The sequence below is a fragment of the Ctenocephalides felis genome, unplaced genomic scaffold (genome assembly GCF_003426905.1).
Source record: "Ctenocephalides felis isolate EL2017-DRISC unplaced genomic scaffold, ASM342690v1 CF-g0.4_SCAFFOLD_01170, whole genome shotgun sequence".
NCBI classification, from domain to species: Eukaryota; Metazoa; Arthropoda; class Insecta; order Siphonaptera; family Pulicidae; genus Ctenocephalides; species Ctenocephalides felis.
The window spans coordinates 33,192,081-33,211,850 of record NW_020537324.1 but is presented as its reverse complement, the minus strand read 5'-3'; the positions used below and the strand labels follow the sequence as shown (position 1 = coordinate 33,211,850).

The window sequence follows — 19,770 nt, the reverse complement described above, 5'->3', positions numbered from 1 at the left end:
TTTCAAGATTTTTTTAAAATAATTTTCTCTCTTCTCAAAATTTTACATATTATGTGAATTAAACATGAATTAGTAAATATGTCATCCAGAAAAGCAGCTGTTTTGAGTAATATTTACAATATAGATTCAATCATTCAAATGAAGAAGAATTTTTCAAACATATTTTTGAATCAATATATAAACCTTTTAATTTCAGTTCTTGTGCCAATTCGTCTGATAATAATTGTTGGTTCAAATTTGAAAAATATTGTCTTATTTCAATCGATTTCTCAATAAATAAACTGGTTTGCAAAGTAAGATAAATATAATATATAATCTCTTAAGATGCAAATCGATCATCGGATGTAGCTTAAAATGTGTAAAAAAAATTACAAGGCATATGATGATGTATTTTTTAATCTTGTTAAAATATTAACATAAATATATAAACAATAAATCTTGCCAATTGCTACAATTTTGCCTACGAAAAATAAAACTTTTAAGAGTTTTAAAATATTTTGGAAACTTTGAAAATTTTTAAAAATATTGTTTTAAAAAAAATGTTTTTTTTATATTTAGATTTTTTTAAATTTTGAACTCTTTTCAAGTTTTGACAACAATCGTGAATGCGTAACTGTTCTAGAGACAAAATATCGAAGCGCGTAAGCGCCGCGTCGTACGATAGCAGATACAAATTAGTACAGAACCCACAGAAATGCAAACAAAATTTATACATGTTATTAAAATCTCTATAAAGTATCTGATAATTTGATGTGCATATATCTAGTGGAATTTTTTCCATTTTTCTCATTGTTTTTTTCAAAAACCGTAGACCTGCCTTTTCAAAAATTTTACCAGTTTGTCAATCCGTAAAATGTTTTCTGAATCATTCAAATCGGTTAATCCATGTTCCCAAAATCGTTGACGAAAATTTGTATCCGCACGCACACACATACAATTCTCTCTCACACACAAACACACATACACATACATCCATTTTTTCTAATGTATGCCAAAATGTTCAGATGCCTTTGAAACATGAAGATAATAAATAAAAAAATTTCATTTTCGATTTTTTTGTGATTACTATATCTTACCTTATTATGGGAAGTTAATTATGAAAATTTTGTTGGAAAATTCTCGTTAGTATATATTATATACCTACTTATATTAAAAAGGCCATAAAATATCGATATACTCTTGAAACTGGATTACTATTTTACAAAAAATTCTCACATCATTATCATACAATACTATACAATATTTGATAGGATTTTGAATAATGAATTGCCTATACAAATTTTTGTTCATCTGATTCGCATGTTAGTAAAAAATTTGTTCGTATTTGGATTATATGAAGGTAAGAATAACTGTAACAATTGCAAAACAATAAAGTCAATAACAATAATAATTAACGATACATGTTAGCCCAAAGTACATAATTTTTTTTAATTAAAAAATATTTTACTATTTCATATTTTTTTAATATAATTTGTCGTTATCCTTAGTACTCAAGAATTATGGAAAACCAAGATCGACGCCGCCCATAATTACTGGGGCTACAATATAACTCTAGCTGTTGGAGCCCGTATTCGGGACAGAGCTGATGATCCGGCACTGGTGGAAGTTCAGTACCTTCCTATGCACGATAATAATCAAACAGTTCTGGACGGAAAATGTGCACCAGGATGGGGAGCAGTACTGGATACTTGCTATTCGTATATTGGAGCTCCGATGGGCTTTAGGGAAGCCAAAGAGTTTTGTATGGTAAGCTGCCTTATTTTGATAATCTTTATTTTCAAGCAAGATCTCTGGGGTGAATTATATTGAAAAACGTGATGGCTTTACTGAAACATATATTTCTTCAAAAATGATTTATAACTATAACATTTACGTCAACCTAAACAATTATAAAAAATGACATTTTTTTAAGTACCATTAGAATCTAATGGTGGTTGAGGAAAACTACTGAAATATTGGTATATTGGAGTCTACATTTTATTAATAAGAATTATCATCACTGTCTTTAAAATTGCCTCATAATATGAATTTAGGAACCTTTCATCTAATGATTAGATGATTCAGTAGTTTTCCTCAAATTAAAGAAGGTGTAGGTAATATGTTTACATTATATATATATATATATATATATATATATATATATATATATATATATAATATAAAAGTTCTAAAATTATACTGTCAGAATTGAGTGCATTTTTTCTAAACGAGCATTGATTATTTTAAATTTAAATAATTTTGGGTTTATTATATAGGTATTTGGCAATTTGAAAACTATTATACAGCGGTACCTCGACTTACGAGCGACTCGACATTTTAAATGGTCTATTTCAAAATACAAAGAATTTGTTGCTTTGACATACGAGCAAAACATCGAAGCTTGGCTGACGATATTGCCAGTGCTCACGAACAAATAATAATTAAATTAATAATAGGCAAATTCATTTTATTACTTAACATTTCTGCAACGAATTAATGTTTTTTCATTGTATTTATATGGAAAAAATTGCCACAAGATACGAGTGAGCTTGATTAAAGAATTAAACTCGCACTTCGAGGTACTACTGTAATTATAATTTATTACATTTAGGGACCAATTCTCGGATAAAATAGCTATATTATGTTATGTGGAGTAATCGCACGAGTTAGTAGTTGCGAAACTATAAAAATGTTATATCTTTGCTATTCAACCTAAATTATAACCTCTAAATGACACAAATTCCAAAGAAAGATTAGACCCACGAAAGACTTCACCCATGTGTTATTTTCGACTTCACCCATGTTCCTATATTAACACATTTGTTCTAATTTAGAGATTAGTTTTTAGTAGTTGATTTTATAATAAATAAGCATTGTACAAAGCTATAATTTATGCTGTAATGTTGCTCACATCATATATGGTATATTTATACATTTTAACGACCTTTAGGTGTTTTAATTTAAAAATTATTTTTGCTATTATTTTTTAAATTGATTCAAATTTCAATTTAAATTATGGAAAAAACTCGTTAATTTACTTTCTATTATCATTTAGTATATTAATTTGGCTATAATCATCATGACTCGCATGAAACTCCGTATTATCTATACCTTTTTGTATTAATGCAATATTTAGAATTTATTGAATTTAATAATTATAATAAATAATAAAACATTTATTTAAAAATTTATAACAATGATACCCGATGCTTAAGAAACACTTTTTTTAAATTTTGAATGTAATAGTAACGTACCAAATGATCACGAAAATTTATAATATTAGGTAATGGTATTTATTGACGAATGAATTTTTCAAATTTATATGCAATTGCAAAAGTTGTAATTTTAATTATTTAACATCCAATGCCAGTTACACATTTTTTATTCATTAATTCTAGAATGACAATGCTTCCATGCCATACATGAGGTCTGATACTTCGCCTGTCCTCGCCTTTCTGGAACAGCAGAGAGGAGTGGCCAACGACTACTCCGTGTCGGCAGCGTACGACCAGCGCGTGTGGGTCCAGGACCTGGACCGAATCGATCAATGCACGGCCTTAGAGTACAGGGGCATTGTTTTAGATGACTGCCAGAGCAGACATGGATTTATATGTGAAATAGGTAAGACTTGGAATTTTATTGAATTGAATTATAAAGAGAGTTCTTAATTTTAAGTGGAATGTGAAATCTTTTTCCTTATCAAAAATGGAATGTGACATTGTTTTAGAGAAAATTGCCGAAACTAGTTTATATTAAAGGCTACCAGATAAATATTAGCATTTGAAATTATTGTTGAGATTTTTTTTATGGATGGTATATTGCGAACTTATATCAATGCTTGAAGAGATAAGAGTTAAAACAAAAGTTTTAGCTTAATATTGGTCATTTGATTCCAACCTCATGTGACATGAAAATTCATCACCGATTTCCACTTTATTAAACTAAAATTAAAAACTTTTACAATATAAGTGAATCTTATAAGAATTTTGAGAATTTTCATTTATTATCACTGAACTCCAAATTTAGTAAATAAATTATAACAGATAATACAATAATATTTTTTATATTAAATACAGAAATGTTTTTTTATATATTGAACAAAAAACTAATTCATTGCACACATTCCATTTTTGGTCAATGATTATTATATTTATTAAATAACCCTTTGTCCGCTTCATCGGTTCAGCAGTTTACCTAATGTAGATGAAATTTATGAATAGGGTCGTCTATTTAAGCAGTTTATCTAATGTACTAATTAATTGCCTATTCTAGTTGATATTTTTTATTGCATTTAATTTGTTTTATTTAATCACAAATAAACTTTGGAAGAACCACCACTGAGTTGCCTTCTAGAATACATCAAATAGATAGACCAAATATTAGGTTGAGATGAACCATCTCAGCAGGTTATAGAGCTCTTAGTTCTGGTTGCCGTTTAAAAACAATCTAAACAAATAATAACTATTAGGGTTGAAGTTTCCTTTATTTATAAGTACAGTTATGTATTTTAATTATAAAATATATATTTTTTACAGATCCAATTGTCAGCATAGATCCACTTTTATGGACAACGGACATTGTTGCCATCGGGGTGATTAGCTCAATGGCTATTGCTGTTTTAGTATTGGCTTTGGCTATTGGTAAGTTATTGCAATAAATTTTGCTATTAATTATTTAATGAAACTAGCTGTAAGTGGAATTCTGTCTTAAGGCAATTAAGGCATCGTGCCGTAAGGCAAATTGCTGGAACTTCCCGTACAAAAAATTATTAATTTTTTAAAAACTATTAACATTTTTGAAAAAAATGTACTTTGAAAAAATAAGATTTTTGAGAAACTATATATATGGACAAAAAATTATTTTTTTTGAAAAAAAAAATTTAAAAAAAAAAAATAATAATTTTTTTTTTTTGAAAAAAAAATTTTTTTCTTTATTTTGACATATTGTGGAAGATCTGAATTTTTTTTTTAAAGCAATCGTACTGATTTAACTGCATAGGGACAAAATATAAAGCGCGTAAGCGCCGCGTCGCTGTCTAACGCATAAGCATTGGTACGGAACTCATAGGAATGTTAACAAAATGTATGTGCATATGTCTAATGATCATTTTTGACCGCCAAATGGCTCATTTTTTTACTTTTTCCTCCATATCTCCGAAACCGCTAGACCTACCTTTATGAAAATTATCGATTCTTTATCTTGTCAATACAAGTGAAATGTTTTTTGCATTATTTAAATCGGACGCTCCGTTCTCTTAAAAACTGAGTTACCGTTTTCGGCACTTTTTGCCCCGTATCTTCGGAACGGCTAGACCTGCCTTCGCCAAAAACTAATCAGCACGTCTTCTTATCAATACAAATCGAATGTTTTTTGAATTATTCAAATCGGTTGATCCGTGTTCCCGAAATCGTCGACGAAAATTTGTATCCGCACATACATACACACACACATACACACACACATACACACACACATACACACACACACACACACACACACACACACATACATCCATTTTTTCTAAGGTATGCCAAAATGTTCAGAAACCTTTGAAACGTAAAGATATATAAAAATTTTCATTTTCGATTTTTTTGCGATTACTATAACTTGCCCTACGGGAAGTTAATAATATGTAGGTTTTATACATAATTTATTCCGTAAACTTAGTTCTTCAAAATAATTTTACAACTAAAACGATTTTTTCAAAAAAATTTCTCTAGATCTAGAAATCACAGCATTTCATCAAATACATTCTTATTGCTATGTAGTGTAGATCGGGGCTGAAAGGTCCACCAACATAATTCCAAAAACTATTGAAATTTTTAACGATACTATTTTGAAGTAATAAACAAAAGGTGTTAACAATACAAAATAGTAAAGAAAAAGTTTTACAGGACATAAATCAAATAGTTATTTTAACCCTGCTGATGAATATTCCTAACAAAAACCAGATCAAGGTTATGTAAAGTGGTTACCTCTGCAAAAAATGTAGCTATGTAATTAAGTTCCTGTAGAGTAAGTTATAGTAATCGCAAAAAAATCGAAAAAGAAATTTTTTATATATCTTTACGTTTCAAAGGTTTCTGAATATTTTGTCATACTTTAGAAAAAGTGGATGCATGTGTGTGTACGTGAATGTGTGTGTGTGTGTGCGGATAAAAATTTTCGTCGACGATTTCGGGAACACCGATCAACCGCTTTGAATAATTCAAAAATTTGTATCGATAAGGAAACGTGCTGATTAGTTTTTGGCAAAGGCAGGTCTAGCCGTTTCGAAGATACGAGGCAAAAAGTGCCAAAAACGCTAACTCAGTTTTTAAGAGAACGGAGCGTCCGATTTTAATAATTCAAAAAACATTTTACTTGTATTGACAAGATGAAGAATTGATTGAATTTTTGGCAAGGCAGGTCCAGCGGTTATGGACTCTCGATGAAAATAAGTGAAAAAAATGTCATTTGGCATTCAAAAATGTTTATTGGACATATGTACATCAAATTATCAGATATTTTATAGAGATTTTAATAATGTGTATACATTTTGTGTAATTTTTTTTGGGTTCCGTACTAAAATTTTTAATTGCGATACGGGAAGTACCAGCATTTTGCCTTAAGGCACCCCACTTAAACTAGTGGGTCAACCATTTTGCATTGGTCGAATAACGTAGCTAATATTTCATAAAAAATTTTATTACTTAAAAGAAAACATTCAATCCATTTGCACCCTGGATATCCCATTTTACACTGTTTGGGGGGTAGAAAGAACCAGTTGACAAATTTTAAAAAAACGGCAAGAAACACTTTTTTGCAATGTTGGGAATTAGCTAGGAGTTTTACTGAACATAGTCTGATAGTTTGATATGTGGTATATGTTCCGATACAATTGGTTTGGTTTTCACAATATAATTGCTCAAAGTCAAATTGGAGCCTTTTCCCCACTTTATCTTATATTAAAGCATCTTAAATTTATTGATCCGATTTTTCAACAATGTCAAACGCTTTTTAGTCAAATATTTTCGCTTTGTAATTCGTTTTTCTTTATCAATGTGTTTTAGCTTGCTGGTATCATAAATCAAGACATCGTCATGCACAACGTTTGCAGAGAAGAAACAGTATCAGACAATCCTTGAGGTCTCTGAATAGCCTGGATCCCGGTTCTATGAGGAGAAAAAACTTGGTAAGAATATATGTCAGATATGACTAATGGTTGTCAATGACAATATTTCAAACATCATAAAATGAGATATAAATTCAATCGATTCGCAGACATTGTGATAAGCAACCAAAAATAGTAAGCATGATACAGATATATAATTATAATTAAAAATAACATAAAAGGTATCTGATTTTTTTTAAATACATTAAATTGTGTTGATTTGATATTATGATAGCTGGCCAGTTGTATCAAGTCTGCGATAAATTTTATCTATCAATGATTATAGAAATGTTGGTGATTTTATTATTTATTATATGGTAATATACATTGCACTGAAAAATTATTTAATTTTATGTTTTGTTTATTTTAAATATTTTTTTCAAATTAACATAGCACATAGAATAAACTGATAATTACGTTAGCACACAGAAATTATACTTAATACTAACCATACTAACTACCTAAGTCTTCACCCTCTTTCCACACAAGCCCCTTATTTGTCATTTTAGTAATCGAATAATTTTTCATCTTGCATGCAATCATCGATTGATTGTTTTTGACTTAATTTTAATTCTGATTTTTCTGAAGTTTATGGAGAAAAATTATATCATAGTTTGTCCAACCCTAACATTTTTTATTTAGGGGTTAATTTTCTTCATTTTAGTTTTGTGAATTTGGGATTGAGAAATATATTCAACATTATATTTTTACTGTCCTATCAGATATCCGTATTTCATAATAGTCATTTTAGTAGTCCAATCATTTTTCATAAAGCTCGATAACTGATCAATCATCATCCTTTTTGTGAACAAAGTTTGTTGAATTTTGATCCATATTTTTCTGAGCTTAAAGAAAAGCTTAAATATATGAGCTCTGTCCGCTGAAATATTTTCAAAACAATTCTTAGATATAATCTAAGAATTGTTACCATCGATAAAACCTTTACCATTAGTAAAGGTTATCATCAATAAAACTACATGCGTCAAATTATCAACTTTCTTTCTTGCTTGATCTGATTCGCAGGATTATCCCATTGTACAAATATTTGCCTATATGCACACCCAGTACATGGTTCATGAATGGCTTGCAGAAAGAGCAATAATATTATAATCTGAATATACAACAGTCTTTGAGAGGGAACTAGATACCATCCAAATCCTTGTCAAAGCTGTAATTTTTTCAACGGAGTTTTTGAAATGTTACTCGATTGACATGTTTCTTAATAAATAGCAGAAAAGTGAAAAATTTTAAGTCCACGTTTTAGCCCGCAATTCTGAATCGATTATGAAAATTCAAATACCGTTCGAAAAATATTGGTTGGAAATCGTGCTGATTAGTTTTTGGTAAAGATCGGCTGGGCCGTTTTCTTGTAATAAAGTGTTATAAAATTTTTCTTCGATGATTTTTTTTTTGACGGTAGATACCATAGTCTTCTAGATCATACTCAAATATTACGGCCCTACGACAATTGGTTTAACTTTAAAAATTCGTCAAAGTTTGCAAAAATTGGTATCGTTTTTTTGGCATTTGTCAAAATTAGACCTTTCTTCGACATTTTTTCAAAATTAGACCTTTCATCGACATTATTTCAAAAACGCCTGAACCGATTTCAGAAATTTAAAAGCCATTTGATGCATCTCGATGAGGACTATCGTTTGCCAGTTTTGTGCGACGATCTGCCAAACCGTTTCTTTATAATTTAAAAAAAGTGTTGAACTTTTTGTTCACTTTTAAGCTCATACTATTGAATCAATTTTAAAAAATCAAAAATTATTCGAAAGATATAGTTGGGAATGATACTGATTAGTTTTAGATGAAAATCTACCGAGCCGTTTTCTTCTAATTAACTGTTGAAAAAAAATTAAGCCGATTTTTATGGAACTTTTAGTTTAATTTTAAAAATTCATCAAAGTTTTAAAAAATGAGTAGTTTTTCTGATGTTAGCTAAAATTAAAATTAAATTTACTTGGTATAGCGATAGAGTACCAGGTCTTAATGAACGTACTAAACTATTAAAGTCCTATGAAAACTGGTTCAATTATAAAAATTGTTCATTTTTGAAAATTTGCTTTTAAAAAATACTACGTGTTAACGTGTTCGTTCGTGTTCAATTATGTATAATAAATCCACTCAAAATACTTTTAATCACTCATAAATTAAATTATTTTTTATTGATTAAGTTGATTAATTACACATATCGGGAAGTTCATGTAACTTGCCTCAAGGCGAAATATCAATACCAACTAGTTTAATAATAAAAACAAACTGTATTTTCATATGATAATCGTCGTGAAGACAGGTATTTTCTGATAGAACACATTTGTGAGCATTCTATCCAAATATTAATTTTATATCAAATACAGTTTATAAATATGAAGTATGAATGGTTTATCTATATATTAAACAAAAAAATGTATTCTGGCATTTTGTATAATGAATTAATTAAATTCAATAATAAAATACAGTTTTAACACTGAAATTTTGAATAAAAAGTCAAAGCGAGAGTACAATGATTAAAGTTCTATGTTAGAAGTTATTAGAAAATATTTTTGAAAAAAAAAATGCAAAGTGTATAAAGAATATTTAATATTATAATAATTCTCTATTTTTCATTTAGTCTGGATCTCGGTCCACTGACACGTTAACAGTGAAATCAGCATCGGATTGTAAAAGAATGTTGTCCTCCGGATCTATAGATTCCATAGAAAAAAGCGTATTCACAGGATCCAGCTTAGACGACGATAGGAGCTTTGATGTTTATGAATCGCACAATCCTAGGACTGGCTACAATGGGTAAGTGGAAATATTTCGAAAAAAACTTTGAAGATTATATTGAGAATTTTATTTTCTATTGCGCAATAAATCATACCTTTTTTTTACCTATATACGCTTGCGGGCTTAAACAAAATGATTTTACTACAAGTGAAGAAAATATTTGGTAAAAAATATATAGAATAAATGGATTGATCATTAATTGATAAATGTGGTGCAATTTGAATGAGGTATAGATATCTTTCAATGAATAATCAGTGATTTCGATTATTTCCGTGAAGCAGATATATTAGTTATTTAGTTACTAGCCATAATAGTCCATTAATCACGTAAGGCTTTTAAGGTGATGGGGGGTTGATAAAAGAATCACAAAAAAAATCGTGGGGAAGACAGGGGTCTGGAAGATATCATCACGTGTATATATTTTTTACGTAAATTTAAAAAAATATATACTGTTTTTTCGTAAATTCGAAAAAATTGTTCAAAAAATTATAGGTTAATAAAAATAAACGTTATGTGGGGAAAGTGTTATGTGGGGGAATACCACGGGGAAAGGGCTTCCAAAAATCTCTGAAAAATCGATCACGTGATTAATGAACGCACCTTAAGATATTTATAATATTTACCAACAAATCAATAGTTACGTCAAGCAATATAGAGATTATCGTTATTTTGAGATTCGATCAATGAAGGAGAGAATTATTTCTAAAATTTAATTTGCGATAGATAGAAATTCATTTTAATTACTTTTTGTACGGTAAGTTATTGAAAACAAAAACTATCAAAAATGTTTTTTTTTATATAATTAACATTTAAGAATTTTATCATCATTTTGCATACCTTAGGAAAAGTTGATGTTTGATGTTAAAACACTACTATAAATCCTTTCATATAATAATTTCAACAATTTTAGTAAAACTTTCGAAGCTCGAAGGTTTGGTTTAATTTAAAGAGCCAATCTTGGTATGAAATTTTGCTCACGTATAAAATTAAAAATTACAGCAAACTATTTTAAATGTGAAGCTGGTACTTGATCTTTTATGCAGTGATATTAAAATTCTGTATTACTGTGCAATCAAGGTCAACTTACTACTATTAGTAAATCTTTATTGAAAAGTAATAATAAAAAAAAATAAGATTTTCAAAATGAAATAAAATATTCAAACAAATACAAATTTAATAAAAATTATAATTTTCAAAAAATTTGAATCTTTTTTTATTTCACAGAAAAATTTATTTTTCTAGAATTTTTCTATAAAACGACAGTATCGCAATTTGCCTTAAATGCCATATTGCGCTGGTTAAAAGTAAATTGACCTAATTTGAAAAGATTAGAGCGAGGTGAATCTGTTCAACGAGTTGCAGTTGCAATGCGCATATGGTTTGCATCATAATTTTGCAGTCAGATTATGTATCTTCTCTTTATGCAATTAAAATAATTAACATTAATATTCAACTCAAAAAGTACTATTTATAAGTCGTTTTAACAAACTTATCTAAATTTCATTTTCAATATAGGGTAACATTTGAAACATTTTTAATATAGGGTAAAGCGGTTAAAAAGATACCGATATCTCAAGAATTTTTTAACAACAATATTTCAAAGTAGAGTAAAAAAGGTGTATAACCTGCCATCATTTTTACAATTATGCTGTCGGGAGATAAACGTTAATGTTTGAAACTCAATAATAAAAGTGTTTACCTTCGTTGTTAGTTTTTTGGTTTGGTTTTCACAATGTAATTGCTCAAAGTCAAATTGGACCCTAGTATACAATACATATACTCGTATTATATGATGATTTTATATATCACTATTATATAAATAACTAGCGGGGTGTATGGCACGTACCTTAAGGCAAAATGCTCGAACTTCCCGTACCGTAACGAAATGTACAAGGAATATTAAATGTTTTCAGATAGATTATTATAAATATTGTAACATTGTCTAATATTTATGAGAATTATATAAACTGAATTGCAAAGTTGATATTATTTGTTTAAAGTATATTAGAACTTTAGTCAGAATTAAAAATAAAATCTGAATTATTTTCGTCAAAAAAAAAAATCTGAAAAAAAATTTGAAAAAAGAAATTTGAAACAAAATTTTTTTTTCCAAAATCAATTATTTTGTTAAAACAAGCAGAAAGTTCTTTAAATCATTTAAATCGGATGCTTAGTTCCATTTTTTGCACATTTAGCTCTGTATCTTCGAAATGGCTGAGTCTGCCTTTGCCAAAAACTAATAACCACTTCTCCCAATCATTACTAATTGAATGTATTTTAGATCATTCAAATCGGATGCTCCGTTCTCTCAAAAACTCGATTTGTATTTTCTGCACTCTTTGCTCTTTAGCTCCGTAACTGCTGGACCTGCCTTTGCCAAAAACTAAGTAGCACATCTCCCTATTAATAGGAATCGAATTTTGTTTGAACCATTCAAATCGGTTAATCCGTGCGCCCGAAAACGTGACCGAAAAAATTGTATCCATACATACATACACAAACACACATCCACTTTTTCTGAGGTATGCCAAAATGTTCAGAAACCTTCCAAACGTCGAGAAACGCAAAAATTTTCAATTTAGATTTTTGGACGATTACAATAACTTACCCTATGGGAAGTTAATAATGAAGGATAAAATGTTGGCATAATTAAGTTTTACTTAATAAAAAAGAATAGCAGATTATTAACAATTACAAATATGCAGTAAAAAGAAACATAAAAAAGTAGCAGGTTATTTTCAATTTCATAACATTTTTTAAGCTGGCGCATAGGGGCAATAAATACGTATAAATCAATATCTACACACTGATATAAAAACTACAATTGATTTTTTTCGGCAAAGGTATACTTTCTGAATAACCGAATATATTTGACGCACATAGTTATGATCTCAATAAACATTAACTTATAATAAATCTATATTTCTTCTTCATTAGCTTACACTCGCAGACCGTGAACCCGTTCGTAGATTCAAAGCCACGTTTCTACGGGGCGAACGAGTTCCGAGAGGGCGGTAAGGATTACGAGAAGCCGCGACTGGGCAATCATTATGCCAACGGCGGCAGCTCCTTGCCTAACGCCAACAACGCGCCTGGATACGAACTGGCTTACCGCAACGAAGGATTCCGGGATCCTGCCGCGGCCGGCTCGACTTTCGGGGCTGGCAAGGGACTCAAGCAGAGACCCTTCGCCGCTAACTTGGGAATACCGGAGGTCGACGACAGTATGGAGCATCATGCAGGTACGATTGTGATTGATATTGCGATTCATTTCTAATGTGTAAAATTAGTACTACTTCGTGCAGATTTTTAACCCTTTCGCTATGAGCGTCGTCTATAGACGACATTCGCTGTGACATTTTTTTTCATAGATTTATTGCCGATCAAAATAATACAATTTTATAAGACAATATGCTGGATGTAAATGCATTTAAAGAGTTTATCTCCTGTGAGATATATTTTATTTTTTTATTTTTTGACCTTTAAGATCGTATGGTCATTTTTGTTTCAATCTTCGAGTATGAGATTTCCCACTTAATTCTTTTAAATATTTGTGTTGTTGGTCTGGTAATTTTTCGTGGTATTTTTTGCTTCTTTCTTTTATTACTTCATCAATAGTTGTGATGATTTTTTTTTCAATTTTTATCACTCTGAGTTAAGGTATTGATAATTCTAATTTGTTATTGTGAAGTTCAGAAAATTTGTTAATTGTTATTGAAAACTCTAATTAGTTTTTGTAGAGGTGTAATTTTTAATTACCTTCCTGAAGAAAAGTTTGTTTCCGCGATAATATGATACGCTAATTTTATGTTTTCTCGACGTTTCAAGTAATTTTGGATGGAATGAGTACGATTTTAAAAAAAATGTGTGTGCATGTAGGTATGTGTTCTTCACTAAGTGAGAAAAGTGCAAAAATTTTTTGTACGTGTTTTAGCTAAAAACTATAAACCAATTTTAAAAATTTTAAAAATTATTCGAAAGATATTATTTGCGTATCGTGCTGATTAGTTTTGCACAAAGATCGAACAGGCCGTTTCTTTGTAATTGATCGTTAAAAAATATTCTCGACGATTTTAATGAAACTTTGTATGACGACAAAATATCTGGTTTTAGAAAATATACTAAAATATTTTCTTTATTATTTATATAAAAAAGCGGCAGCGCTTTTAGAAAATACTTACAATTAATTAGACACGTATTTGTTTTTCAATAACGCATAATAAAAAATTGAAATAATTTGAATAATCTGCAATAACTTTTCACTCATGGTAATTCTTATTCAATAAGTCGATTATTTACATAGGTCGGGAATTATTGCCTTCAAGCTACATGATACTTACAACTATTTTTTAAATACATTTGTATATATAATAATTCAAAAATCTGGAGATATTTTATATGACAATTATTTTGGCCGTTTACTGCCTCGTAGCAGAGTCACTCCTGCGGAAAACACATTTATTTAAAAAGTTTTAAAATCTAATAGATTATATGTATATGAATATTTTTATTAACTCTAATATTATTCCAAGAAATTCCATGTATATGTGTGTCTTTTAGTAAAAGATACTACGAAAATTATAATATAAACCATCTCAACTCTTTTTTTTTATTTAAAATGATTGTAAACCTTAATACAATTTTTGAGATAAATCCAATTGTATTTCAATTTTTAAACTACAATAACTGATTTTGGATCATTTTGTATTTCAAATTTCACAGATGATTTAAATCGTAATTATTTTATAATAATTATTTGTAGAATATAAACTTATAAGCTCTTAATTTTTAGATCCTACCATAAAATTTTGAAGAGATTTTAATATATTGTAAATATTATCGCCGAAAAACTTACAAAATCACGTGAATTAAACATACTTTTTTGGACAATGAGTATTCTTGTGTTTGGTTTTTATCTATTGATTCGATTTCGGATAATAAATTGAAGTGCCTATTATTTTGATGTGAACTTGTGAACCATGTGAATCACTTATTGATTACGAAGCATGTTTAATATAAATTACAATCCAGCGGTTCAACTATAATCTCCAGACAAATCTTATCTGAAAAATGGAATTTGGAACTATATTAGGGATGTTGAGTATTAGTAACTAAATTTTATTTTTACATATATTAATAGAAATAAATATAGTTATGTACATACCTGCACACATACTTACAACGATTAGGAAATTCCTTTGTCTTTTATGTCAAACTATGATTTATATGAATAATATCAATTACAATAGAGAATATACTGAATATAGCATAGCATATTTGCTATCTTGTAAAATATCTATTTATTAGTAAATAAACTATCCATTTCAGGTCACTCAGACTACTATAACAACGCTTCAACGTTGCCTTTGAATAGTACACTTGACAAATCGATTACTGAATCCGAGTCGTTAAATCTAAGCCAGTACAGCGACCGAGGACTAATGTTTTTCAAGGATGCTTCTCCCGAGGATAACAACAAATATCCGCCGACTGCAGAATATGCATCAGCCCACAGCACTTTCCGTGCTCCTGCTAAAGTAGAAAGAGATCTGAGGCTAGAAAATGGTTTGCCGCCTGCTCCTCATTATGATAAAACTATACCAAAACAGGATAATGTTCCTCAGTACTCAAGAGCAGCTCCGACTATTCCTCCAAGTCCACTGAACTATCAGAGGGCTGCATCAAATGTACTACAGAACAATCCTAATGTAAGTAAATAATTTTTAATTAAGTGATTTATTAAAACTCAGTTTTTTGATCATGCATTTCTACTTAGTCGAGGTTACGATACTAGATTGTAGATTTTGTTTTATAATATTTTTTTTATAAACGCACGCAATATTACTTCTACTCTGATACTACTTAATTTAATTTTATCATAATTCTCTTAATAATATATGAACAATTTTTCAATAAAATACAGATGTTTCAATAAAATGAAATTATTATGATTCTGCGATATAGTACTTGTGCCAGATCTGTTTCCTGTGTATTTTGAACTCTGCATTTATAAATAAATCTTTGCATCATTTCCTATTAGACACACATGTAATAATATTTTGGACCTACGTTCCAAGTTAACAGATTTCAGTTTTAACTCCGACTTTTCTTTTTTCCGTTGTTACGTATTTATTTTTTATTAACCCATTGAAAATAATTATATTTAGTCTTATGATATTTTTCATTCAATTTAATTTTGTATTATAAATGAGGATATTACATTAATTCCAATCACTCTAGCTTCAACTTAAAAGAAATTATTTTTGAAGATATATTAACTCGAGAAATATTAAATGTTTTCGAATAGATTATTATAAACACTGTAACATTGTCTAATTTTTATAAGAATTATATAAACTGAATTACAAAGTCAAAATTATTCATTTAAAGTATATAAGTGAGCTTTGGAACTTAAGCCAGAATTAAAATTAAAATCTTAATTATTTATTCGATACATAAAAAATTTTTTTTGAAAAGCAATTATTTTGTCACCGCAAGCCGAATCATTCAATTCGAATGCTCAGTTCTCTCAAAAACTGCAATTTTTTTGCACACTTAGCTTTGTATCTTCGAAATGGCTGAATCTGCCTTTGCCAAAAACTAATCACCACTCCTCCCCATCATTATGAATTGAATGTTCTTTGGATCATTCGAATCGAATTCTTCGTTTTCTCAAAAACTCGAGTTCTATTTTCTGCACTCTTTGCTCCGTATCTCCGTAATGGCTGGACTTGCCTTTGCGTAAAACTAATTAGCACATCCTCCTACCGATAGGAATCGATTTTTTTTAATCATTTCAATCGGTGGGAATCACCACACATCCATTTTTTCTGAGGTATGTCAAAATGTTCAGAAACCTCTGAAACGTGAAGATATGCAAAAATTTTCATTTTTCATTTTTGGCCTATTACTAAAACTTACCCTACGGGAAGTTAAAAATATTCTTTTCTTTGGCTAAGTGATTCATGAGAAAAGAAAATTCACTTCACGGATTCTATAATTGATTAAAGAATAGCTAACTTTAACCAAATTTTTTTTATTATTCGAGCACAAAAGAGCCTTGTAATAACAAATTAAATATAAATGTTCGGCTTTCAATATTTTTAAATATCTTAATACTTTTTATTAACCTCAGGGAGTTATAGTAATCGCAAAAAATCTAAAATGAAAATTTTTGCATATATTCGAATTTTGTCTTTAAATTAGCTAAATTTTCAAAAAATTCAAAATTGTTAAATATCTATTCTTTTTCAATGTTTACAACAAATTTTAAAGATTTTGAAAATTTTGAAAAACGGTACGGGAAGTATCTGTCCACCAATTTGCCTCAAGGAACGATGCCATGTCCCCCTAGTCATTGTTAAACAGGTTTTTTTGTATATCGCACTGTAAATGCATTTACGTATTCCTGACTTACTATTATTCATTATTATTATTATAATAAAAGTTAAAGTATTTATAATAATATATTTGAAAGCATTTGATATTCTTCGAATATTTCATTATTGAACGAGAAGAACTAGCAATATGTTTCAAGGCACAATGCCATACAACATACACCACCAGTTTTAATTTATCGATTTATTCATCTAAAAATTGGTTATATCAAATACCCACACCACATTCATCTTTCTCTAAAATTTTAAGTCAATAGGTAATTTTGCAGAAAGTCCTTAAATCGAGTCAATTATTTTGTTATATAAGTAAATAATATAATATGATTTTTTCTAGGAAAAGTGTTTACAATATTTCTTTTGATGCTTTTTTATTTGCTGTTATAAATAACAATCTATTATTATAAACAGAAAACAACATTCGGTAATTTTGATGGGTAATTATATTGGAAAAAAAGGTCGAAAGGTCACCCAGTGGTTAACCGTTTTGATTTTTATTATATATAGCTTATAGAAGTAATAGTGGTACTGATGCAAAAAATCTTTTAATCCTAATCGATTATTATTTATCTCTACCTAGGTGCCCGAGAACTTGCCCATCGTCTACCACCAGAACCTGCCACCGCCGCCGTCGAACGCGCAGCAGAGCGGCGTACCGCCCGCCGTTCCGCCTCCAACTTATGTGCAGATAAATCTAACATACAAGAATCCCACGACGCTCAGCGACGGCTCACCCCTGGAGAGGAAAGTGCAAAACTTCGAAAACGCCCCATTGATGAGCGATGCGGAATCCACCACCAGCAGCGTTCCATCGGAAAGGAGAAATGTTCAGAAGCCGGCAGTGCCTCAGAGGTAAGCTGATACATAATTTATAATACGAGCCAAGTCTATTCAAGTATTGGGGTTATACTAATATAACCGTTAAAACTAATTAAGAGTTTTGTTATAAAATTTAATCCTTTTGGCTACAAGTGTGTTTTCCGCTCGGCTCGTATATGTAACTAAACTATTGGCAAATGGCGATGTTCCTCCAGGAAAATTACTGATAATTTTGTAAATGAATATCACACTAGTGGTGCTTGGCATTGTATCTTAAGGCAAATTGCTGAACTTTTCGGACCAGAATTTAAAATTTCTATAAGGTTTTATAAGCAGATTTTTGAGAGTTTTTGAAATTTCTTGAAAATTTTGAATTACTTTTAAAGCAATTGGGCTGCGTAGCTGTTTAAGACACAAAATAGCGAAGCACATAATCGCCACGTCAAAATCTAATGGTTAAAGATTATAAATCTTGGTACGGACTCAACACATTTTGGTACATATTTACCAACAAAACTAAATGATATTTTCATTTAATATTATTTCATATGCCTGTTGATTGTTTTTGAACTCAAAATGACATTTTTCTTAACTTTTTTTATTAGATCCCTGAAACCACTGGTATTGCCTTTACAAAATTTTAATCAACTTTTCATTTTGTTAATACAAGTGATATTTTTTTTAATCAATTATTGAATCATTCAAATCGGACGCTTCGATCTCAAAAAATGATTGCTATGTTTTGCACTTTTTGACCCGTATCTTTGAAACACATGCATACATTCATTTTTTCTAATTATAAGGTATGCCAAAATGTTGTAATGAAATGTAAAGATTTTAATTTTCGATCGAAAAGTTTTAATTCGACTCATCGGGAAGTTAATTAATAAATAGGTTCTCAAAAACTTAAAACTTAAACTTAAGACTTTTAAAAGGAAATCTTATATTTATAATTCAAACTGCGAGTGGATCAAACATGCAGATAGATTCCAATGCTTTATCTGAAATTGTTATGTTTTTAACTTTCTATTATCCCTTTCGCTACTAGTGTCGTCTATAGACGACATTCAGGGTGTCAACCCTTTCTTTGGCGACGATAGTGTTTTTCGCATGAGTGTCCTTGCTGTACGGACAGCGTGTCTCTTATTGTTAGTAGTGTTACTGAACAAACTAGGCATAACGATATATTCTAATTATAAGATATTTCTATCATTTTAAATAAAAAGTTTCGAAAATTTGAAACTAACTGAAAATGTCGTCCATGGACAACACCTGTACACACAGCACGTTATACGGATGTCGTCTATAGCCGACACTCGTGCGCACTGATAGTCAAGTGGATGTCGTCCATGGACGACACTTGTAGCGAAAGGGTTAATACTAGTTACTCATAGTTACATTATTAAGAATTATAATTTGTTATCAAAATGTTTAGTTCTTTGAAAGTTGTTTTTTATATTTTTTAAATATAATTTTATTGTTATTGATTGAAAAATGTAGAAACATGCTGTTGTGTCTGGTCTATTAAGTAGCGCTACTGGTCTGCTTGTTGTTCAGTACAGCAGTGAACTCTTGCGGAAATCACACTTGTATCCAAAAGGATTAATTTTGTAATATTTTTTAACAAAACTCTTAATTAGTTTTAACGGT

General features: G+C 29.6%; 1 protein-coding gene across 1 annotated transcript in view; it reads left to right on the top strand.

Moving 5' to 3' along the window:
- Positions 1–19,770, top strand: part of LOC113367103 (protein bark beetle-like) — a 62,057-nt gene that overhangs the window by 36,789 nt on the left and 5,498 nt on the right. Inside the window, exons 14-21 of the mRNA XM_026608731.1 lie at positions 1,488–1,746; positions 3,378–3,600; positions 4,515–4,619; positions 7,032–7,153; positions 9,750–9,925; positions 12,845–13,149; positions 15,236–15,615; positions 17,882–18,153. Of these exons, the coding sequence (XP_026464516.1) occupies positions 1,488–1,746; positions 3,378–3,600; positions 4,515–4,619; positions 7,032–7,153; positions 9,750–9,925; positions 12,845–13,149; positions 15,236–15,615; positions 17,882–18,153 (1,842 nt within the window). The remainder of the gene's footprint in view (positions 1–1,487; positions 1,747–3,377; positions 3,601–4,514; positions 4,620–7,031; positions 7,154–9,749; positions 9,926–12,844; positions 13,150–15,235; positions 15,616–17,881; positions 18,154–19,770) is intronic.